The 25,924-nt window shown below is 40.5% G+C and overlaps 1 protein-coding gene across 1 annotated transcript in view; it reads right to left on the bottom strand.

The window, feature by feature from the left end:
* TRPM1 (transient receptor potential cation channel subfamily M member 1) overlaps positions 1-21,402 on the bottom strand; it is a 119,385-nt gene extending 97,983 nt beyond the window's left edge. Inside the window, exons 1-2 of the mRNA XM_049813308.1 lie at positions 21,293-21,402; positions 6,649-6,756 (exon numbers count right to left, since the gene is read on the bottom strand). Of these exons, the coding sequence (XP_049669265.1) occupies positions 6,649-6,651 (3 nt within the window). The 5' untranslated portion in view covers positions 6,652-6,756; positions 21,293-21,402. The remainder of the gene's footprint in view (positions 1-6,648; positions 6,757-21,292) is intronic.
* Between the last annotated feature and the right edge of the window lie 4,522 nt (positions 21,403-25,924).

Here is a 25,924-nt window from a genome sequence, read left to right as displayed (position 1 = left end):
GCCTCTGTGATAACATTTTTAAGAAGGAAAAAAGTTGGGACGGAGAGAAACTGCCGCCGGAGTGAGGAGTGAGAACATGTAAGAGAAACAAGCCTGCGGACACCAAGGTCAGTGAAGAAGGAGGGGGAGGAGATGCTCCAGGCGCCGGAGCGAAGATTCCCCTGCAGCCCGTGGTGAAGACCCTGGTGAGGCAGGCTGTCCCCCTGCAGTCCAGGGAGGTCCACGGTGGAGCAGATCTCCACCTGTAGCCCGTGGAGGACCCCACGCCGGAGCAGGTGGGTTCCCGAAGGAGGCTGTGACCCCGTGGGAACCCCGCGCTGGAGCAGGTTCCTGGCAGGACCTGCGGATCTGTGGAGAGAGGAGCCCACGGAGCAGGCTTTCTGGCAGGACTTGTGACCCCGTGGGGGACCCGCGCTGGAGCAGTGTGCTCCTGAAGGACTGCACACCGTGGAATGGACCCATGCTGGAGCAGTTCGTGAAGAACTGCAGCCCGTGGGAATGGCCCACGTTGGAGGAGTTCGTGGAGGACTGTCTCCCGTGGGTGGGACCCCACGCTGGAGCAGGGGAAGAGTGTGATCAGCCCTCGTCCTGAGGAGGTGAAGCGGCAGAAAATAACGTGTGATGACCATAAACCCCATCCCTGTCCCCCTGTGCCGCTGGGGGGGCTTGGTGGTGAAATCCGGGAGGGTAGTTGTGCCCGGGAAGAAGGGAGGGGTGGTGGGAAGGTGTTCTGAGATTTCGTTTTACTTCTCATTACCTTGCTCTGGTTGATTTGTAATAAATTGAGTATGTTTTGCAAATTGAGTCTGTTTTGCCCGTGACGGTAATAGTGAATGATCTCTCCTGTCCTTATCTCGACCCGCGAGCCTTTTGTTATATTTTCTCTCCCCTATCCAGCTGAGGATGGGGGAGTGATAGAATGGCTTTGGTGGGCACCTGGTGTTCAGCCAGGGTCAACCCATCACAGTCTTTTTGGTGGAGAATGCGGGCAATGTGAGGAATTTGAGATAAGGATAGTAACTGAGAGAGGTAACGGGCAAAACATGGACTGAACGCAGCTAGAGAGTTAAGAGCTGCTTGATGAGTGGGGAATCTTTATTGTTGTAATTGTGGTGAAGGGATGAGGGGTGGATTGTGTGTGTAAATTGTCCACTTTTGTCAGTTTTGTGATGATATTATTTTGATTTTGGTGTGGGGAATTATTTTTGTGATGTGAGTGAAGACTTTGTGTGATGAATGTGGATTTTAATGATAGTTCTTAAAAATGTGATGCACAGAGGCGAGGGGTGGAATGTATTGGTTTTGTTTGGCAAGGTTTTGGTAGCGGGGGGGGGTTACAGGGGTGGCTTCTGTAAGAAACTGCTGGAAGCTTCCCCTGTGTTCGAGAGAGAGCGAGCCCATACCAGCCGGCTCTAAGACGGACCCGCCGCCGGCCAAGGCCGAGCCAATCAGTGATAGTGGTAACGCCTCTGTGATAACATTTTTAAGAAGGAAAAAAGTTGGGACGGAGAGAAACTGCCGCCGGAGTGAGGAGTGAGAACATGTAAGAGAAACAAGCCTGCGGACACCAAGGTCAGTGAAGAAGGAGGGGGAGGAGATGCTCCAGGCGCCGGAGCGAAGATTCCCCTGCAGCCCGTGGTGAAGACCCTGGTGAGGCAGGCTGTCCCCCTGCAGTCCAGGGAGGTCCACGGTGGAGCAGATCTCCACCTGTAGCCCGTGGAGGACCCCACGCCGGAGCAGGTGGGTTCCCGAAGGAGGCTGTGACCCCGTGGGAACCCCGCGCTGGAGCAGGTTCCTGGCAGGACCTGCGGATCTGTGGAGAGAGGAGCCCACGGAGCAGGCTTTCTGGCAGGACTTGTGACCCCGTGGGGGACCCGCGCTGGAGCAGTGTGCTCCTGAAGGACTGCACACCGTGGAATGGACCCATGCTGGAGCAGTTCGTGAAGAACTGCAGCCCGTGGGAATGGCCCACGTTGGAGGAGTTCGTGGAGGACTGTCTCCCGTGGGTGGGACCCCACGCTGGAGCAGGGGAAGAGTGTGATCAGCCCTCGTCCTGAGGAGGTGAAGCGGCAGAAAATAACGTGTGATGACCATAAACCCCATCCCTGTCCCCCTGTGCCGCTGGGGGGGCTTGGTGGTGAAATCCGGGAGGGTAGTTGTGCCCGGGAAGAAGGGAGGGGTGGTGGGAAGGTGTTCTGAGATTTCGTTTTACTTCTCATTACCTTGCTCTGGTTGATTTGTAATAAATTGAGTATGTTTTGCAAATTGAGTCTGTTTTGCCCGTGACGGTAATAGTGAATGATCTCTCCTGTCCTTATCTCGACCCGCGAGCCTTTTGTTATATTTTCTCTCCCCTATCCAGCTGAGGATGGGGGAGTGATAGAATGGCTTTGGTGGGCACCTGGTGTTCAGCCAGGGTCAACCCATCACAACTTGATTTGCCCAATCCTGGTTTTTTCATCTGTAAAAGCCATTGCTACATTCTGCGACATATTCTCAAATGGTGGCAGCTATTACAGCAGTCACTTCTATCAACACTGACAGATTTAATGAGCTGAGAATATGTCCTCCTGATCTAGCATCTTGTTTGATAATTAAAAACAAAGTTGAAAGACATTCAGATAACAGTGTATGCTGAACATTTTTGGTTTATATTGTAGTTTAAACAAATCCAACATGAATGCTGTCAAAAAACAAAAAAAATATTTCAAGGTTCCTTTGCACAGTTCCTCTTCCTCAGCCACAACATGCTGAATGCAATGAATGAAACAGAGGTGCATCCTAGTAACTATTTGTAACGTCACCTCACAAATAGGCATCATGTTATGATAGCTCAATTTCCTGAAGTGATGTTGGGCTGCATTAGTCAGAAGGGACGACTAATGGTATTTTGGTCAAGGACAAAAATGGGGACATGGTTTTCTGGAAGCGAAAATTCAGAATATGAATCTGTTCTCTAAGACACAATGCAGAATGTGAATAAGGAATTCATTATCTTGGTCCTTATGGACCTGTGATTCTAAGACTTTTGTCTGAATTCCCTGTAACTGTTTTTGGTATATTTTAAGGACCACACTGGATTTTCACAAGTCATCAGTACACAACAGATGTTTACATCCAAGAGCCAGATGAAAGCCTTCCAGTGCAACAGAAGCTGCTGAATACTAATCCCAGTTGAAAAATCAGGCAACTAAGTTCTGCTGATGTTCTTGTCTCCGCTGTGTTTATATAACACTTCATGGGCTGTTTCCACTATACCAGTGGAACAGAAACATACACCATGCTGGCACTCTCAACAGCTCTGTGATTTAGAAGCACAAGTTTAACTGACTTTCCAAAAGAGTTTTTGGGTTTAGGAGTGCAGTCTCACATTAGGAAACCTTTTAAACAAACATTGTTAATGAAGGTTCCTGTCTCACTTTGGAGTTTACTACTTCATCAGTTGAGCTGATTTAATGGTTTGTGTAACCATATGGTTTACATCAGCACTGGGGGAGGAAAGGGTGGTAATCACTTGTAACAGGATGTGGTTGACAACAAATGAGTATCTGGCGCAGTATGAAAGATCCTTAAACTGGTTCTGAAACTGAACAATTCATGACATGCAATGGACGCATCTGTCCATCACCCTCCATGTTTTGCAATAAGATCAAATTGGTCAAAGTTAGATGATGAAAAACCCAAGACCATATATCCCTGTAAAAGATTAAGTGGAGGGCAGGCACACTCCATTTGCAAGATCACCTTCAAGGTGATCCTTGACAGCCTGCTCCCTGGGAAGAGCAGGATGCATCCATTTCAAAGTACACAAAAGTAACATACTATGTAAAATGTAAGTACCTGTATCTCCTATAGATACCGCACCACGGAAATTTAACATCTGCAGTCATGGAAAGATCCATGGCTCAAAGGCCCTAACACAATGTGTTTTTAAAAAAGTGAATAGTTTGGTTAAAGATAGCTGTAGTTCTTTCAGCCTATAGAAAATTTAAAATGGACTAAAGTGCTTTCACTGTTCGTGGTCAGAGCTATTCTATGACATCACATCAGACATGTCTGATGTCAGTTTGAAAAAAAAAAGTTATAGATTTAAAGCTTTGACCTATAGTCCACCATGTCAGCTGAAATGTTTCCACTCACTAAATATGGAAAGCAGTAGTGCATAATCCGATGAACTTTATTTACACAGACAGACTGGGGTAAGATAGGCTTAAACCTGTATAAAGACTTAAATATAAAGGGCATGTATAATTAGGCCTTCCTTCACTTTGCATTTAATACAAGTATTAAACTAAATGTGAGTTTCTTTCACAGACAATGGATTATAGAACAAAAACTAAAAGCACTTCTTCATTTTTTTAATGGGATACCTTAAAAGAATGTTTTCTATTAAAAAAATATGTTGGTATCCTTTGACATTTCTGATACAGTAAAAAAATTTGAAGTCATGTGTTTAACTAAAAAAAACCACCCTACATTCCATTAAGGGTATTCATTAATTATGCTAAGAACAAGAGCTGCTGGTATTGTGCTTGGTGTTGCATAAATGCTTTTCCAAAAAGGTTTTTTCCAAGATGGTAATGATTAGTTATGTTGTGCTTGCTATCAAAACATCTAGACAAGTGTCCCCACAAGCAAATCCATCTTCCACTTCAACAGGAATTTTCCTGCATAAGGACATGAGCATACACCAGGATTGTCTGAAATCACTGTAGTGCTGCAAACTATTATCATTTTGAAGTCTTTCAACTCTTCAGAAACCCACCTGCTACTCTGTTACTGGCAGGATAAACCTGCTACTCTCCCAAACTGAAAACAAATGGAAATGTCAAAATTTCTCTTCAAGACAATTTAATCCTGTTAATCCATTTATGTACTCTCCACAAGTTGGCTAGCTTCAGACAGCCAGTTCAGTAGTTTAATGTATTTTTAACTTTCAAAAATTCTCTCATTGTAGTACATATAAAAAGCTGCAGGAAATCAGACTAACATCTCATAGCTGTGCACCTCCAAAGCAGACGACTGAGGGCCCATCTGAAATGAGCTGGAGCAGAATGAAACTGGATAATATTTTATAGACAAGGTAAAGGAAAAGAGCAACAAGTTTCCTGACTACTGATTAAGTGCTTTGCTTTCCAAATCCAACAGTTTTGCAGCTGTAGATTCACTTTTGAAAGAACATGAAACCAAAACTGTAAGTACAAATGCTCCTGATTCTGGAGAGTTGCATACTTCAAACTGTAAAAACAAAAACGTTTAACATTTGAAGAACTGCTACTGTTTGATTATACTGGCTTCTCACTGGTCTAGTAACAGCATTGCACTTGCCTTTTCTCATTTCCTCACACTGAACATTTTCCGGCCTTCTCCAGCCCCCCACATCTACACATTCAGATGCACTGGTCATGAATCATGCAGATCACAGAAGCAGTACATTACTTTTATGTCATGAACAGAAAGCTATGAAACAGCTGCTAGGTCTCATTATTAGCCAAAAGAAACAAAACAGTCCGCTACAACACCATAGTCCATTACAAATTCTATTGCTTTTAGAAAAAAACCCACCACTTTCTTCCCATAAAATTTTTATAGTTTTCTCCCCTCTCTTTACCAAGAACTAAAGAATAAGGTTTCAATTTTTTCCTTCTTGTTCTTTTGAGTGCTTCTCCATTTGTGCTACAAGTACTTTCAAATTTGTAACACTTAAAATCAAAGATAGGAAGGGATGGAGGAAGGAAGGAAGGGACAATCTAATGACAATAAATACAGCATTTATCAACAAAAATGCAGAACAGGCAGTGATAACACTCTATAGTGGGGTACAATAACTTAGTACCAAACTGGAGAGAAAGGTATTGAGGTCCAGAAGATCAGACAGACACTGGGGGATCAAAAATTACACAAACATTGAATAACTGGTTTTATCACAAGCTCTACTGCAACTAGGACCATTTAGCTTCCAAATCACTACTTCTTTCTTTTCTTTTCTTTTTAAACAAATACTGTCTTTGGATAGTTGATGACATTAGGTGCAGATTAAAGACCTGTTTTTACACATTATATTCAGGGCTATAATTTCTGGCCTTACTATTAACAGAAATATGACTTAAATGATGGGTAAGTTTACAGAGTTATGAGGAGGAACAGAAATCAAACCCACGGAACAAAAAATTCCAAAGCTCTATGTCCCTAGAGACAAGGGAGAAAACCAAAAAAGTTTTACATGTTCAAGTTCTGAAGAACCCTGAACACTTCATGAAATCATGATGGTTTTCATTAGCAGTATGACAATTTTCCACTCAAAGTGTATTTTTCATTTGCAAAAAAACCCTTTGTAATTTTGCAATACAGAGCTTGACATCTTTCTTAGGTCTGAAGAGCTGCAACTCAAATAATGAAGAGCATTTGGAGAATTTTACACCATTTTTACTCTATTTAAAACTTCCTGTGCACAACAAAACTGGTAGTGGGAGCACCATGTCTTCAATTCCCTTCAGCAGTTCACACTTCAGTTATACACTGCAGTACATTACTGTTTTATCTCAGTTATAGGTCTTAGCTATTACATACTTCAGCAGTTCTTGATTCTTTAGTTTCTATCCCTGAATTGAAGTGCAGACAGAGTATCGTTCAGTGCTGGTTACCTACCATGAGAATGAGCACGCTGTAGGTCGCTGGGGACTGCTGTCTGCTGGGTGAGGAAAGTTGACTCCTTTTTCTGTAAACTACATATCCTCAAATCAATGCTGTAGTAACCTAGGCAAAAGCATATTTGGATTAAAAATGTAACAGCTTACACAACAAAACTCAGACAGCATGTAACTGGCAGGTGACATTTATAGAAAACAAGTTTCATTTAGTCAATTCCACACTTAATAAACTCAGAGGAAGACTGTAGGCCACTTTGTGGTACTTTTACTTCAGCATTGCCTATTTAGCCATTCCAAGAGTCTTTGTTACTTAGCAACTGCCTGTCCCCTCTCTTCTTCTCTTGCAAGAAAAAAAGCACGTTTAAAGTGAAATTAAGCAGACCACGAGACATGTAGACAGAATAGAAAAGGTAAAGAAATAGCCTCTGCTTGTGCCAGTGGGCCTGTAAATTGGTGCCTGTGTTACCACCCTCACATATGAGAAATAATCTGTACTAATAAAGAACAAAACCTGCCTAAGGAACTGAACATGCAGAAACCCACCAGATCTTTCTGTCACCTCACCTTCGGACATAGACTCAGCTTCCCTGTATTTGTAGAATCATAGAAAAAATTAAGTTGGAATGACTTTTGAAGCTCACCTAGTCTGACCCCCTGTTCAAAGGAGAGCCAACCTAAAAGTTGGATCAAGTGGTTCAGGGCTTTGTCCAGCTGAATGCTGAAAACTTATAAGAACAGTGTTTCCAGCCCTCTGGGCAACCCGCTCCAGTATGCAACCATTCCTAACTGTAAGGAATTTTTTCCTTATGTCCCTTTGAAATTTCCCTTGCTGCAACTTACAGCCATTGTTTCTTCCTTCTGCACCTCTGAGAAGAATCTGGCTCCGTCTTCTCTGTAACACTCCTTTACTTAGTGGAAGACTGCAACTAAATTCCTCCTCAGCCTTCTCCTCTCCAAGCTGAACAAACCCAGCTCTTCTAGCCTATCTTTACATCAGGTGCTTCCATACCCTAATCATACTGACGGCCCCCCACTGGGAGACATTTTTCAATCTCTCTCTTGTACTAAGGGGCTCCCAAAATTGAGACAGTACTCCAGATGCAAACTCATGAGTGCCAAACAGAGGGAATAAACATTTCCCTCTTCCTAAAAACACCACAATACACAGCCTTCATCACTACGAGGGCACACTCTTCAATCTGCTGTTCACCGGGATTCTGCAAATTTCCTAGAGTGCACTGTATCCCATTTGCCGGGATACTGAAGGTGTTACACTGTATCAGCCTCTTCTGTATCACAGCATTATACCTACAAAACATACTCAAACTGAAAAGTAAAAATGAGAAAAACGTGTGCATCTCAGCAGTTTAGAATTACTGCGCTGAACTGAAACGTAGCAGGATAACTTGGAGTCTGAATTTGTGATGGGGGGGCATGTCTTAGGTTCTGCTACCTTAATACAGCATCCTTGGAGACATCAGAAGAACAGTTTTATAGGCAGAAGTCCATTTAACTGCAGACTGAACTAGGTGAAGACATCTTGCATAGACAGGACTAGTTGTCAGTGGTTTAACAATTTTCCACATGGCTACATGATCACTAGTACTAACAGTGGAGCAGCATATGGTTGGATGGGCTTAATTTGATCACAGAAGAACACCATGAGTTTTTCTCTTGCAGCTCTGTGGCTCCTTTCCCCCAAGTGCTCTCTGAAGTACATCAAAGGCTGCTCATACAAGCAGAGAGCTGGTTTTTGGAGGGTTTGGAAGCACATTGGGACACACAGCAATTTAAAACACAATCAGCTTCCAACTAAGTGAGCAGGTATGTTACATTAGAAGTGGAAATGAAGAATGCCTTGCCACAGAAGATGGTGTTGGGAGAGCATTTTTACAGGAAAATTTGTCCAGCACCACACTTTTGACATTCATGTGCTTTCAGACAACACCACAAAAAGCTCTAGTTACTATTAGCAGTGACTTCATATCTGATTAATAGAACTAAATGAGTGTCATGGTTTAACCCCAGCCAGCAACTAAGCACTACACAACCGCTCACTCACTTCCCCCCCACCCAGTGCAATGAGGGAGAGAATCGGAAGGAAAAAGGTAAAACTCATGGGTTGGGATAAAAATAGTTTAATAGAACAGAAAGAAAGAAAGTAATAATGAGGATAATAACAATAATAAAATGACAATAATAATAAAAGGATTGGATTATACAAAACAAGTGATGCACAATGCAGTTGCTCACCACTTGCCAACTCATGCCCAGTTAGTTCCTGAGCCGCAATCCACACCCCCAGGCTACCTCCCCCCAGTTTATATACTGGGCATGACATCACATGGTATGGAATATCCCTTTGGCCAGTTTGGGTCAGCTGCCCTGGCTGTGTCCCCTCCCAACTTCTTGTGCCCCTCCAGCCTTCTTGCTGGCTGGGCATGAGAACCTGAAAAATCCTTGACTTAGTATAAACATTACATAACAACAACTGAAAACATCAGTGTTATCAACTTTTTTCTCATACTGAATCCAAGACATAACACTATACCAGTTACTAGAAAGAAAATTAACTCTATCCCAGCCAAAACCAGGACAATTAGTTACATGGTTTCTTTCCCTGGTTTGAAACTACCTGGGAAGGAAGAAATAGCAATACAAGAAAATGATCGCTGAGGACAGCACAAAATCTTATGTGCACTCATCTGTTCCTGCCTGATATAGTGTATTATATTTAGATTGTATTACCTAGAACTTAGTAGCTATTCCCGTAGCACTTTCCATCTTAAGATTCAAGTGACTTGAACATTAAAAACCTAAACTTCAATACCCTTGGGAAGCAAGGAAGCATTCTCATCTCTAATAAGGCAGCAGCTGAGGCACAGGAAAGCTGAATTACTCATTTATATATGTATGATGTAGAAAATAAGGACCTCCAGGGGTAACACAAGCACCTTTTTGGGGGGTTAGGTGTTTGTTTCCCCCCACCCCCCGCCATGTACCACTGATGGCAGTGGTGACTACCAGGAGAAAACCAGTCAGAGATCCCAGCTTGACTGGACTGCACATTTCCTTACCCATTTATTACACATGTACTGGTAGTAGTGGATATGCACCACATGTCAGGAAGGCATTAGATAATGCCTTCCATGAAAACAGTAATAGGCCCATACTTTGCACATCAATATAATTTTCTGCTTGGGCTCTCTTTCTTTTTATATAAATATAACCCAGATAACTAATAACAGAAATCCAACTCATCATTTTACAGATAAGGAACAGTATAATTGGTTAAAGGTTCAAATATTGATAAGAAACTCAGTAATTTTGATTGCTCAAGCTCAGACAGTTATTGACCTAATTCTGAAAAATGCTGAACAAGCAACAGCTCCTATAATAACAAATGGGAGCTGCCACCTTTCTTCAATTCAGATTCTTGTTGCCTCAAATGACTTTTCAAAAACTGAAGCAGATCAAGGACCTTATCCAGCATGTGACTATCGAAATTAATCTCAGTGGGCATTTGTGAGGCTCTAGACCATGGTTAATGGGTATTTTTGAAAACTCAGGCCTTGATGGCATATTATATGCCATGTCCCCATGTACAGTAATTTACTTCACATGCAAATTGCCTACTAATATAATTAGAGCACTAGTGACATCTTACCGCTGCTCTCAAAGAGGCGGAGCTGAAAACAGACAGTACATCCCTTCACTACTGCATCACGTGTTCAATTTCCAACCAAGCTGAAAGAGCTAGAATCAGCTTGGGAGCACGTTGATAAATCACTTCCTTGTCTCATCCTAGGATTCTGCAAACAGCTAGGTCTTCCAAGCTAAGAAAAGTGAAAGAAAATCCATTTGTTGACTTCTGTTTCTTTAAAACATGGGGAGGTAAAACCTGAATTCTAAAAATGGGACTATGAAGATAATAATAAAAAACATATTTTATGCGGATTAAACTTCATAACTGCTTTAGGGACACTAAAACAGAGTAAGTAAAGCTCTTTAAAACTAAAGCAGTGGTTCACTTTGAATACTGAATTTAGATGCTAAGTTACTACAGATATTTCAGGCCTTCACTTGGGATAAATCTCTGTTTTACCTGTGCAAAGCCTAAAACACTGGCTGTGATGCTTCACTCAGTTTTGTTGTTTAGAATGGCAATGTTTCATTGCTCTGGGCTTTTATGAAAGCAAGCTAATTATTATTTCAGCTCCACTAATGAGCCAAAGATTGAACGTACTGTAGAGTTTTTAAAATTGTTTTGTGGGCAAAAGGAGGGAAAAAAATAATTTATTTCTCCAGGTCTATTCATTACTCAGCCTTCATATGAGATAATACAGAATAGTACCAAGACAGCAGAAAGAACCTCACTCTCCACAACACTTAGCTACTAACCTGGTACCAAGGTTCCAAATAATTTCCATAAGGAATATTGATATTTTGCCATAAACTGCTGTCTTCAAAATGTACCGTGTGATCTCCGACAGTCAGTTCAGATCAGGACACTGGGCTTATAAATCCCTATCTCAGAAAGGCAGCTGTGGTTTAGGACAATTTTGTCTTTTTGTCCGTCTCCTTCTGCAAACTTTCTAAAGATAGCAGTATTTCTTTTCAAGCTTATTAAAACATAGTTATTGTGAAAAATTTCAGTTTTGATAAACCAATACTTCTTGACTGAAACCTGTTTCACTCATCAATTCTCCAGTCAGCTACATAAAGAAAGTATTTCCATATTGAAATAAGAAATGGAGATAGATCCTCATTTGAATACATTTGTGTAAGTTAAAGGGCAGATATTGGAAACTTGTGGTTTGGGGGTTTAATGCAAGTATCAGAAGAACTAAACCCAGGCCTAGTTAGTTTCCCATGAACCTGAGAATGCAGTAGCACTGGTAGAACTAATTAACCATCTTCCATTAAAAAAAAACACTTTTATGATGCACTATTTGGTTATTACTGTGCAGAAGAAATAAGAACGCAAAATCTGAATTTCCATAAAAGCACCACTTTCAGTAAAACTATTGAGTTTTAGTTTTGTGAGGAAAATAGGAATGTTTCTAAAAAAGGTTTCAAAACATACAGAAGCTACTTCTGTGGAGAAAATAGTTGTACTTACAAACAATATTTCTCTAGCCAATGGCATAACTAGTGGGTTAAAAACTCATCTAGGTGAACGAGTAGATAGTTCATGGGCTCTCGTTCATTGTAAGAAGCAAAGCAATTTGTTAATTTTTTCATTTGCCTTCAAAGCCCAATTCAACACAATATTAAGTTGTCTGTAACAGATACTGATGGAAACAGATGAGAAATGTCACCAGATCTTGGACAGCAACCTAACGTGCAAAAGTATATGGTGTGAATTACAATTGAAAATGACTGAATTGCTGTAATAGGAGTAAAAACCTCATCCCTCTCCTATGTGTAGAATTTAGCTCTGGAATTGATGAATTCAGGACCTGTATCTGCCCACTTACTTTGAAAGCACAGGTAGCCTGTCATCCTTGGACCAGGTGAATTTCTAGTCCCCTTGCCTTTAGTGGTATGCAAAGAATTATAGAGAAGAAGCTTGGAAGAGAATTATAAAAACCTGAATTCATGCCAACACTTCAGAGAATACAGGCCATGTGGAGCTGGAGATCCTCAGTAATTGGTATGGAACAATGTATATGTGCCAGCAGATCAGTCATATTGTCCTATGTTACTCAGGATACAAAGCTGAGTCTTTAAAAACAGTCTAGGTTTTCACATTGTATTGGTTTTGTTTGGCAAGGTTTTGGTAGCGGGGGGGCGGTTACAGGGGTGGCTTCTGTAAGAAACTGCTGGAAGCTTCCCCTGTGTTCGAGAGAGAGCGAGCCCATATTAGCCGGCTCCGAGACGGACCCGCCGCCGGCCAAGGCCGAGCCAATCAGTGATAGTGGTAACGCCTCTGTGATAACATTTTTAAGGAGGAAAAAAAGTTGGGACGAAGAGAAACTGCCGCCAGAGTGAGGAGTGAGAACATGTAAGAGAAACAAGCCTGCGGACACCAAGGTCAGTGAAGAAGGAGGGGGAGGAGATGCTCCAGGCGCCGGAGCGAAGATTCCCCTGCAGCCCGTGGTGAAGACCCTGGTGAGGCAGGCTGTCCCCCTGCAGTCCAGGGAGGTCCACGGTGGAGCAGATATCCACCTGTAGCCTGTGGAGGACCCCACGCCGGAGCAGGTGGGTTCCCGAAGGAGGCTGTGACCCCGTGGGAACCCCGCGCTGGAGCAGGCTCCTGGCAGGACCTGCGGATCTGTGGAGAGAGGAGCCCACGGAGCAGGCTTTCTGGCAGGACTTGTGACCCCGTGGGGGACCCGCGCTGGAGCAGTGTGCTCCTGAAGGACTGCACACCGTGGAATGGACCCATGCTGGAGCAGTTCGTGAAGAACTGCAGCCCGTGGGAATGGCCCACGTTGGAGGAGTTCGTGGAGGACTGTCTCCTGTGGGTGGGACCCCACGCTGGAGCAGGGGAAGAGTGTGATCAGCCCTCGTCCTGAGGAGGTGAAGCGGCAGAAAATAACGTGTGATGACCATAAACCCCATCCCTGTCCCCCTGTGCCGCTGGGGGGGCTTGGTGGTGAAATCCGGGAGGGTAGTTGTGCCTGGGAAGAATGGAGGGGTGGTGGGAAGGTGTTCTGAGATTTCATTTTACTTCTCATTACCTTGCTCTGGTTGATTTGTAATAAATTGAGTATGTTTTGCAAATTGAGCCTGTTTTGCCCGTAACGGTAATAGTGAATGATCTCTCCTGTCCTTATCTCAACCCGCGAGCCTTTTGTTATATTTTCTCTCCCCTATCCAGCTGAGGATGGGGGAGTGATAGAACGGCTTTGGTGGGCACCTGGTGTTCAGCCAGGGTTAACCCATCACACACATCTACTTTAAGGATAATGACAACAAATTAATTACAATGATGTTCATTCAGTCTCAGCACACTTGTAAGTAACTTTCCTTTTAGATAGACAGAAAACCAGAACTCTTTCCAGTCTTCACAGTCATAGTAATACAGTAAATTAGATGACAGAAAGGATTACACTGCACTTTATGAGATTATTTTACAGACCAGCTTTGCTGCAACCTCCTCCATTTTCTGTGCATCATCAACCTGGAGCAAGCACTTCTCACTGGACTCAGACTTGTCTATGTGAGAAAGCACTTCCTTGTAGTAAATTGAAATACCTATATCAGCCTAGACTGACAAATGATAAAAAGTACTAAGAGAGTAGTCACTCCTGGATAACCATTACAATCAGTTTGCCTAAACAATCAGATTAAGATTTTTCTTCATTTTCCCTATATTTTCATTATTTTCCACGCATCCTGTTTATATTCAAACAATTAGATGTGGTAAATAAAATGGTAAATATTTCCTGTTAAATACAGTTTGAAGTGTTTTTCTCCTGTGCCTAAAGCATGGCTGAAACTGTCTGCACATTAATACAGTTACTTTTGCTCTGTGATAAAAATGGAGTGCTAGCCTTGTTATTGCAACAACGAACTGGAGCTAGAGGGGAGCACCAAGAGTCCGTTGTGCTGAGCAGACTGGAAAGATGCTGGGGGCCTTGCGGGTGTGAGCAGGGTGACCCTAGATACAAAATGCAAAAAAGACTGATTTTAGAAGTAGAACTATTGCCACTGGTGGCGGCCTCCCATTGAAAATGAGATTCATGCCCAGTGACTTTAATGTATACTGTACAAACATAGACAGCAATCAGCTTCAGCCTCACGATCTTAAAAACAAAGGAGATTTTGACATAGATTTCAATGAGGATACACTCTCATGACAGTAACAAGAGTTTTCTTATTCATTTCAGCTAAGCAAAAAATCACCATCATTTCAGTATTCAGTACACCACTTTTTTCAATGCAATACTGTGGTCTCAAACAAAGCTAGTTAAATAAATCCAGAACAGTCCCATATCTACCAGCAACTAAAATAAAGGCTGAAAGAATGTCTCTTGCCTAGCTAATAACAAAGGACTTGAAATGATAGTGAAGAAAAAGAGAGCGCTAAAGAATTAAATCATAAACAAAATGAGTAATTTAAATACAAGTAAGCATTGAAGCCTTGTACCTGCACCGCTAGATGCTAGCCCACAAAACTCCACTGATCTGAGAATTGAAACAATGAGCCTGTGTAACTGTGGAAAGAAGTAGTCTATTTCTGCTTCTCACCACAAGATAACATCTACAACTGGTGACAAAAGCCTGCTCCTTGCTTGGGTAAACAAGGAAGGTCTGAGCAGCAGGTACGCTGGAACTCTGCTCATGTTCAACACAGTAAATAATGAAACAAGGCTTCCTACTGTGTTCCATCATTCCCAAGATAGAGGAAGCAACTGCTTCTTGTTGGGAGATAATTGAATTGCTATAAGTTCTAAAAAGGGGGAAGGACAGACTTCCATTAGATGCTTTGTTAACGTATCAGTTCTCTTACTCATAGCATTGAGTTCCATTGTGAAATTCCAAACACATAGTTACTAGTGCCACATCCGTTTGGTATCTTCAACGATAAGTAAACACTTCTTACCTCCATCATTTGGCAACTTGGTTTTCACACACAACGCTTTTTTTATTATCACCAGCTCCATCTGGTGGATATTCTGCAGCACTTATTTTCTTGAAGGGAAAGAATAGCATTTTCTAATACAGTTTTGCTTATCTTCCCTTTAGAAATATAAGCATTAAAATGTCTAATATTTAATTCTTTTTACATGATAGTAGCATGTGGGAAAGGTCAAATATGCTGAAATGTCCATCTTTAGTCGCAATTCATTGTCCAGGAGAGGTTTAAAAACCTCTCTGTAAGAAAAGGAGTTTAATTGGCCAGTGCCCTTTCCTAAACCATAATGCACTGGTATTGTACACAATCATGTTGGCTCTGATTGTGAAAATTGCTTTTCAAGTTGAGAAATATAAATAAAATACATAAAATAAATTTGGACCAGTTAGTAATAATGGCAACTGTAACAGAAAAGACCTAGAAATGTGCATGTGCAATACATTTTGATGGAAGAACAAGAAGACAATATGAGGTATGAGTTAGCAGCAAGATAAAAGTAAACATAAGGTGTAGAACAGGTTTAGAAGTAAAGGAACTGAGAACCAGATGTCTTCCTGGCCCCAGCCCCGATTTTCTACGGGACCATGCGCAAGTCATCCCATATCTTTAATACCTTGGTTTCTCTTTCTGAACAAAAGAAACAATCATATAAACCTATGCAAAGACTCTTAATTCCCTGATATTTGTAAAATCATTTGGAGTCCTTGGACAGATGTAAGTGTGATTATTATCTGCAAATTGCTTGAGCAAACAATCCCTACATTTTACAAGAACATTCTCAACTGTATTGACAAGCCCCCAGTTCTTCAAGGTAACGAGTTCAAAATTTTGCAAGATGTTCAAAGTACTTTGCCAGCATTAATGAAACTTACCAAAAGAGAAAGAAAGGGAAACCGCAGCTGAACTTTCAAGGGTGTTCATTTAAAAGGGTCAGATACACAAACCAAACATCTCATTTCAGAGTTCATCACCAGAAGTAAGAAAAACAAGGGAGGAGAAATACAAATATAATAGCATTGATCCCCCTTCTCTGCCTATAACTCTAGCACTTAAAGGTCTCTATTTCAGTTAAATTTACCAATCACAGATGATGCAGTCAGGAAACACAGCTCTCTAATCTAGCCCATATCAGTGAGCAATGAATCAGCATCTCCTAGATGGTCTTGTCTGGCAGAGCTTAGAACCTCTCAACGATTGCTGGTCCCTATTTATTCACATTGCTTAACTCACTGAGTCTTTTGACATTCCAGTGAGATTTAGCATTATGCTGGATGTTTTCTGATTGTAGTGTTTTACCTTCTTGTTGACAGATATTTGTTAAGAAAAGCAATGTGCATCAAAGTAGTGAAACCTAATTAAATCGAGGCAGATTTTAAGAAGCCAATTAGGAGAAAAATACATTGCTCTCATCTGCCTACCAAGCACCAGATAAAAATGTAACTGTGCTTTTTGTTGACAATCTACGTAGAAGAATAGGGCACGCCTGTAAGGTTTTTATTGATTTCCTGGGGATTGCCAACAGGAGTTGCTGTAATGCTCATGCTAGAGAAAGACAATACCATGCACTCTCACTCACAGACTGTCAGGAGCACCTCATCCCTTTTATCTGTTGATTATGACATTAGCATCAGTTCACGCTCAATGGTGAGCGTGCAATCATTAGAAACCAAAAGCTTCTGGGCAGCTACAGATCTTTCATAGTCAATCTCCTAACATTTGTGTAGCTGGGATCACAATAGTTAGCCACCTCTCTCTCCTGACTATAAAGTCTCAGTGACACCAATAAAGACAAAAACTGCTCCGAAACACACACAATAGAGTCAAATGAGCAAAGCGAGACAATAAAAAACTACAATCCCACCTGACCTTGCAGTAATAGGATCACATCAAGATTAGTCTATGTCATAGATTAAGCCCACTGAAGTAAACTAATCTTTCTGCAGTCAGCTAAGACTATATGTTTACTCACTAAGCTGGGAAAAACTCAGGAGTGTAAAATGTGTATCTGCTGGAACAGGCCATCTACACTGCAGCTACATGAATGTTTAGCGCACTTACTGCTGCACCACTGACCTTAAGGTGGTGGCTTCAGAAAGGAAAAGCTCTCTAAACAATACTGTGTAACTGATGAAAAAAAAACATATTCAAGTCAGTGGAGCACTGTTATATTAAAAATCTCTTACAGACTTCACTAATTCACATTTGGGCAGTCAACTTTTTGTCTGAGCAAAGCTGTGCAGACAGCTTCCAGAAGAGAGGAATTCTGCACATCAGCACAAAGATGCCTTGCAGGCAGTGGGACAGCCTTCCTTTGGCTGGCAGAGAAATATTCCATTCACACTACAAGGAACAGGAAGCTCTGAGCTGTGGCAGCTCTGAGAAGGAACAGCATAATCACTGTGCTTCTCTGCCCATGAATACAGCAGCTGGTGACTCTGCTTAACTGCAAATGTACTAGCCCTCCTCTGTCCTGCCATCAGTCCCTTTGCACAGCGATCACCAGAGCACCACACTACAAAATGGGGTTTTGTTCCCTGCTGAGTACCATCAAACTACTACTTGCCCAATCAGTAAGAGGAATGGCATTTGTCCATCTGCACCTGGGGAATAAGGTACATCTGGGGTAATTTTCTTCCTCACAGTAAGTTCCTTTCTAGTACATACATCACACTTCTCTAGAAAATATATTTACCAGTCTCCACATCTTTAGGAGCTATCTATTCTGCCATCTCAGTCCAGGCTGCTCACAAACAATCCTTTTGTACGCTTCCTTCTCTCTTTCACCTCTATTAATTTAAATGTATTCCAGGATCTCTATTTTGAATTTTCATCAAAATATCAACATCTGAATGAAACAGGGGGACTGGGAGAATTAACACAGAAATAAAACATGTTTTGGCAGTGTTTCCTTACATGCCTTTCGTTTTCTACTCATGGCAACAATCACAGCCCAGTGTCTGCAGATAACAATGCTAACAGTTGTGCCTGTGAAAACACAGTATCCAAGATGCTGAGCTGACACCAGATACCGTTTTACTGAAGGCATAGTATAAGTGGCACCAAAACCAGGTTGTACAAACCTCTAGTTAGTCACCACTGCAGAAGCACCAGAACAGCAATGTCCCTGCATGGGAAAGCAACTTGTCTCTGTGTCACCATCATACTACTGCTGCCTAACTTACCAAGCTGGTCTATTTTGATACTCATTTTTTAAAGAGCTCCTAGCTCAATAGAGATAAAAGTGCAAAATTTAAGATGAACATACCCACTTAGTGTTTGCAAACATTTATATATACACATATATCCAAGTCAATATATTATTCCTGCTTATTAGTCTACCCAAAGAAGGTCTCCCCACATGTCCTCAAGAAAGTTCATCTTCATGTGCTACAGGACAACAGAAGTGCAATGAAATGAAATCTTCAAGAAATATTTTATAAGTAGATAGTGTCTTGAGAGCAAATTCATAAATAATGAAGTCCAAGACTAATTTGACAGAAGATGAAGAAAACTTCTTGACTACCAGAAGAAATTTTAGTTCACTAAGACCTAGTGTGTTTTGTGCTATGCAATAGAAGACGTTGCTTTTTTTCTTTTTTCCTTAGCAATTACTACATCTTTCTGGACCCAATCCTACACACCTTACAGGTGTTGAATTCTCCACATAAAATTTACCATAGTTCAGAAACAAAAGCAGTGCATATTTTAGGACTTAGGGGAGAGTTAAGCATAGATTGGCTTTATGCCAGCCCTCAGCAGTGTAGGCTGAATTCCACCTTTAATGAAGTCAATATGAACTAGGCTTTTCCAGGATCTGCAGGATTGGGCCTACTGTTAAATTAGAAAACTGTTGTTACATTGTTTCACTGCAGCCAAGTAATTCTCAGCATACACACATTTGAATCAGAACTTTGACATTTGCTTTAGTAGAGAGTAAGCAGATACAACAGGAATCAACCAAAAGGACAAAATAATGCAATTACCACATGGTTGCATACCTGTGATGTAAATCCAGTCAAATGATTCCATTCAGCCCTTTGCATGTGCAGGCATTAATCACCTCTTTGTTCTGCGTTTGTACAGTATCTAGCTCAATAGGGTCCACGCCTTTGCTTTCTGGGATCATACCAAAAATAATTAAAACAGTACCACCACATGCTTAAAGTTTTTGTTTTTAATCAAATCCATTGGGAAAGTATACATTACCTTCTCACTATCCACTACGCTCACAAGATTCTGCTAAAAATATTAGTATTAAAAGGAGAAAACACATTCAAAGCAGTAATATTTTTGCATCCATTAACAGGATTATTATTCCCTAATAAAATTCAGGAAAATGAACACCAAAGGCCTATTTTATCAGGCAGGACACATCTAGTTGTAACTGTGAATAAAAAAAAAATAAATCCCAAACTGAACAAGGAAGAAACACGGTGATATGGCAACTTGAACGATTAGTACTTTGAAGATGAAAACTTGGCCTCAGCTTGATGTGAAAGGTTTTTAATTAGTTGTGATGGAAGTCTGACAACTGGCTTGAAATAGGAACAAGACTGAAAGCAACCATTTGTAGCTTTGAACACATACATATGCAATTACTCCTGATGACTATATCCCTGATTGAATCCATTTGCAGACACTTATCCTGACGATCAGTGACTCTTGCTTCCTTAGCTTAACCCACATTTTATCCAAGATGTCCTTGCAAGATGGATTCTTGGAAGAACTACGTTTGCCCACAACTTACTTTTGAACTTCTAATTTCCAAACTTGTGCAGTCTGTTGATATCATTCAAATTGGTATTACTAGCAGAAAACTGTATATCAAGCAAGATTTCTGCAGCAAAATTAACAAGAGCTTTCAAGTAGAAAGGCACTTTGAAGAATTTCCCATTGACAGCCCTGAAACTGGTAGGCTGTAAAGAGAATGTCTGAGCTGTGTGTTTATACACACATGGTTGCATAAATAGCCAGCAGCACAGTGAGTCCTTTCAAACTAAAACAGATATAACCATGACAGACCTAGGTTTTACTGCTGCCATCAAGCTCTCTTTGGTTTGGCTGATAAATAGGGAGTTGCGACATCCATCTTCACTACTGGTGCTGTGCACTGATTCAGTCCTGCAGATTCCCAGGCTCTCATCTCAGTAACAATGAGGTGTAGGCAGTTTCTCATCTGAGCCACTCAAGGCCTGGCTGGTGACTAAGCCCACTGTCGAGCTGTATTTCAGCAGCCACATAATCAATACCGATACAAGGAAAGCTACTGTATTGATCTAGTTTGATTTTCTGTTGTGTGTTTCTCTCAAAATAAGTGTGACCATATTAGATTCCAGTGTGGCTGGTAAAGTGACATGAACTGCAAATGCTCAGAAATCTATCCCTTTGCTTCAGGTCAAGGGGGACTGAAGAGATAATCATGACAGTGCAACAAAAATAACACCAATCTTGCTTACAGCATCAGCCATTTTTCATTTATCATCTATTTCTTTTACTGTTCTATGTATCAGCAATGTTTTCCTCTGCAACTACAATGCATACTAAAGAAACCTGAACTTTGATAAAGCATTAACAAGTACATATCAAAAGATATGTACGTACCTCTGTACTTTTTCCTCAAGCATGTTTCAGACGGCTAAAAATTTACTTTCATTATTCATTTTAAAGACACAAAGAAGAATCCCTCTCTTCTTTTAAATATAGGAAATACAGAGAATGTCTTTGCTTAGATAAGATATTCCAGGTATATAAAAATGCTATTATATTATTAAAAGAATAGCTCAGATTTAAACTACCGAAGATTAATTCAAGTTCAAGTGTCAGAAGACATATCGGAAGAAATAACTACCACTTGGGAGAAAAACCCAGGCAGCTCTTATCTCACTAAAGGTAGAATGAGCATTTTTAGCATCCTGCTTTGCAAAAGACCTTTGACCCAAGCAAATGGCCACTCAAGCAATTGTAGAAAAGATGACCACATTTCTTCTCTCAGTTGCACCCAATCTGTTCACTTACTTTACTGTTCTCCTTAAAATAAAAAATGAGAAGCACCTACCTTGCCAGACTTGAAGAAATCCCTGTATTCTTTGGATGTATGTTAGATACAGTAAGATAATGCTTATTTTAAAAACAAAGTATTCCCCATAGCCCTTAGCATGCAGAGGTTCTTTTAGTTCTGCTAGAGAATGTGCAAACGTCTACTCAGGGTATTAGAAAATGCTAATTCCTAATTCCCTTGACTAAGCCTGCTTGCTGCTATGGACTACTACAGGCTTTATTCCTATTAGAGACTTATTGGTTGCCCAAGGTGACAGTGCTGTGTCACAGGTAATCATGAAAGTGATACGGTAAAGGGTTTCTAAAAATTAGCTTTGAGTAAAAAGATCAAATTATTAACTCCATAGCCTTTTAAGCCTAAAAAACCAAGCAGGTAGTTATGTTCCACTTTTCCAGTATTAGCTGATATGCAATAAAGTCACATACCCTTTCCATTTACAAGCCAAACTGCCACTTGAAGAATCAGTGACAACAGATTGGAGCAGGCTGATACTACTCCCCAGATGGCAGCAATTAGAAAAAGAGAAGGTCAAGCCATGTCAGAAAAAGGAGTGTTTGTGTTCATTTTTCAATTTTGGGTGTAGGCCAATTAATCTTTTCTAATCGTGTAACTTAGAACCATGCTGATTACCAAACAATAGAATAAATCCTAGGAGGAGTTAACACCTGCAACTGCCATCTACAGCAGGAACAAGAACAATGGTATTGATTGGACACATGTTGTTTGATGTTCCTTGATGCTTTGAAAAGAAACAAATACCTATCAACCTAGCTGTAATCATAATGAAACTCTCATCAAACAGCTGAAAATTTCATTATTCAGTAAGGCATTCTCCAAGGTATATCTGAGCACAGATATGGAATTTAATGAGATTTGTGCATCACAACTTGTTTGTATTTCTGTAAGGGAAATTTTATATTTTATGTAAATTTTGGCAAAAATCTAGATGAGACATTTTTGGGTTAGGTTGAATTCTACCATCCTGGAGTATGTTGTTTAAACAAACTATATTGTGGCATTTAGCTTCAGGTAATGTTGAATAATCTGTGCTCACCTGAACTACTGCATTTTATTATAGGATGTGCAGCTGGCTGCCTATCTGCCTATTCTCCTTGGAGGCCTGTGCTAAGTATCTCACATAATATAGTATCTCATCTGGCTGAATTGATAGCATGTCTTCTGGAAGCCACAAGAACACAATGTGACATGAGTTACCAATGAAACTAGCCCTGGAGAGAAGCAGCATGTAAAGCTTTCTACTTCATGACTAACGTCACTATTTTAACTTTGACATCCTACAAAATTATTTCTCGAACCATCCATTTACAGGGCTTTACACTTCTGCTTAAGTTCAAATCTTAATAGGCTGTTTGGGGATCAAAATGCTTCTAGCTAGTTCAAGTCTTAACAGTTCTCTGGTCTTTTCCCCTCATGCTTTCACAATAGACTGAACACTTTCTATTTCCATTTTCTAGTATACAGTCCAGACAGATTGTCTTTGATATTTCTGACACCTTAGTCCCTGCCTGATGCTTTTGACTAACATCTCATTACAAATGAGAAATAATTTAAATATTACAGACTGCAGACAAAGAATTCCATTTAGAAAACACATACATAAACTAGTAATCCCATTTTGATCAACCTCAAATTTCTCCTTAGCTTCACTAAGTGTGGTGTATCAACATCTTCCAGAAAATTAAAAGATTATGAGAGCCCATACAGCAAAACCCGTAATTTGCAATTAACCACTTACAGTTAGTCTGTAGCACTCAACTATCTACTTTATAAAGTTAAAGCTCTTAGAATGTGCAGCAATTGTATGTACTGATGTTAATCTTTAGACATTCCCCTAATATTCAAATTCCTTTGGGTTCCATTAGAGAATGCAACGTGTGCATGGAGAAATCTGGACTCACAAATAAATTCTTTAGGTATTTTCTTCCAGCTATTCCAAGCAGGAATCTGTGCACCCATGACAAAAGAGAGAAAAAGGAAAGAAAATCTGTTCTCATCTTAGCCTTTCTTTCCATGGCTTCTCACTTCCTCCTTTCTGGTTTTAGAACACTGCGGAGCTCTCAGATATGGAGACATCTGTGTCATAACAGCAGCAAAGGCTTTTTTCAGTGGGAAGTACCACCATGCCCATGAGCCACAGTTCCCTTTTTTGCTTCTTTTTCCCAAAAGGATGTCTCATGAGAATTTAGTTAAGAATGAAAACTTTCTTAAACATATTGAGCACCTGTGCCTGAAAAAATCACATTTTAACTGTAGGTATGTGATTACTTAAACAAAGTAATCTTTGCAGGACAGAGTGCCAGATGAGAAACTGCCTTGTGAGTTAACCTTTCCTTTTGCTATTTTTTTGTGAGGAAAAAAGACTAATTTAATGGGCAGATGAGTTTCCACAGAGGTGACAAGACAGTTGTAGGAAAAGTTCTCAAAGTCTATCAGGCATTACTCTGTCAGTAGCCATTGAGTTCTTGTCTGAAATGCACAAAATAGCACACTTCCTATAACTGAAATTACTCTGTGGTCTGCTACTTTTGAAACAATGCTTTAGTTTCCATAACTGGGAAACTATTTAAAATTAATCTACTTTGTAATTATCAGCCTCGAATAAACTACCTTCAGAGTCTCATTGTCTGCACAGCAGTGCATGCCAAAATAAAAGACAGCATTATACAGATTTGTATACTGTTCTATATGTGATTGGTTTCAGTTGTTTTGTGTGTCCTAAAGCAACTAGAAAAATCATAATTAATGCAACCACAATCAAACCTTTAATTATTATTTACATTTTATGCGTCGTGGAGATGGATGTTCCCATATGGTCTCAGTCTCGATGACGCACACTGAGTCCTCCTGGTTCAGGCACGTTTCTTCTTTTTTTTTACCGCTTTCCTATGTGACTAGCCAAGCTTCCCTACATCATTCACATAATCAGGCTCCAGCAGATGGAGCTCGCAAGCCACTTGTTTGGCTTAGATACAAGGCAGCTTGTCATTAGGCTAGACCGCTATTAACAGTACTAGCTGATAAGAACTTCTCTTGTGCAAATCAAATATCCCTCCGCTATTTGTTCTTCCTGAAGCAAAATGATGGGCAGTTTCTTCTCTACTCTCCTGCTTTGAATCATTGATCTCGTATCAGTACTTTGCTTATCCCTTCTCCACAGAAGCATGGAAGATAAAGGCAGACATGGAGAAGGCAATGTGACTCTGTACTTCAGTCATTTTTTCTTTCCATGGTCAAAGTCACAGTTTACCAAGGATACGAATTCCCTACTTAAGCAATTACCAGTCCTTGATGTTACTAAAATGCAAAAGCACCGATCTATCTTCACCTAAAAGGAAGGTGAAGTGACATGTTTCATTTAGACCCATCTGGCAGCAACTCAAAAAGAAAAAGGCATAGGTCAGAACGCATCTTGCTGGCACCCCAGAACAAGACAAGAAGGACATGAAGATTATGGGAGAGAGAAGGGGATTAATAAACTGAATTTGCAGAGGAACCTGATCTTTCTATTGCAGAATGAGACAAAGCTTCCAACACTGAAGAAGTAATATGTTCTCTGAAAGTTCTTGTTCCTTGGCTGCATCCTAAGCTACAGTAATAATTTTCTTAGGATGCTGGCTAAAAGTGCAATTTGTCCCAAAGCAATGGTTAATATCTATTTTGCTCTTCCACAGAGCCTTTATTAAAGATCATAAACTGAAAAAAAATTCCTGCCGAAACACTGGTCTTTAAAGTGAGTCTCTGAAAATGGGAGCTACCAGCATTCAAAAATATTATTTCCCTCTACCTAACTGAAGTAAAGTTGAGACTGTGTAATAGGTTCTATCAGATAACATGATCCAGAAAGATATACTTCCATTTCCCTATACAGAGCTGACTATAGCCCTGCTCTTCATGCTGTTTAATCTTACTCCCCTCTTTGATCTATCGGGCCATATACCTAGACAGCAACTGCCAAAGTGCAATTATACCATTAAAGACTGGAAGGTCCAGAGCATGAATATGTGGCCAACACATTACTTGCCTCAATAACTCTTATGGCTACATACAGATAAAGGCAGATTCTGACACGTAAGTTTATTTTTCCCAGCAGACAGTGAAAGAGACTCCTGGAGAATTTTTTTCAAATTAATTTTCAAGTAATTTAATTTTTTAAGACTTTTATTTTTACACAATCAAAATTTTATCAGCTGGAGAAGGAAACACTGCACTAACTGAAATGAGAGTAATCATGATCTGTTGAGACAGGTTGTGGATACTGATGTATTTTAACTGTATGCTGTTAGGCTGTCAGCAATGTAAGAGTAGTTGATGTAGCAAAATCTAGACAATAATAAATGAAAAAAATCAGATAAGTATTTTACAGGAACCAAACAGGAATTCTGGCTAAGAATCCACTGCCCCTCTAAGGGGCTCTGAGACAAAGAAAACTGCTGAAGCCAGAATAATGCCATTAGCAGTATCTTGTTAGAAAATTAGACTTACAGCTGGTAATAAGAGACTCTTAAAACTGTTAATAATATTGCATAAACTTTTGGAAAATACGTAAGGAGATTTATAGCTACCATAAAAGATGATTGCTTCACTGCTATTGTAAGCAGTATCAAACCC

The sequence above is a fragment of the Accipiter gentilis genome, chromosome 10 (genome assembly GCF_929443795.1).
Source record: "Accipiter gentilis chromosome 10, bAccGen1.1, whole genome shotgun sequence".
NCBI lineage: Eukaryota > Metazoa > Chordata > Aves > Accipitriformes > Accipitridae > Astur > Astur gentilis.
Note: the sequence above shows the minus strand (reverse complement) of the source record. Positions and strands in the feature narration are given on the sequence as shown.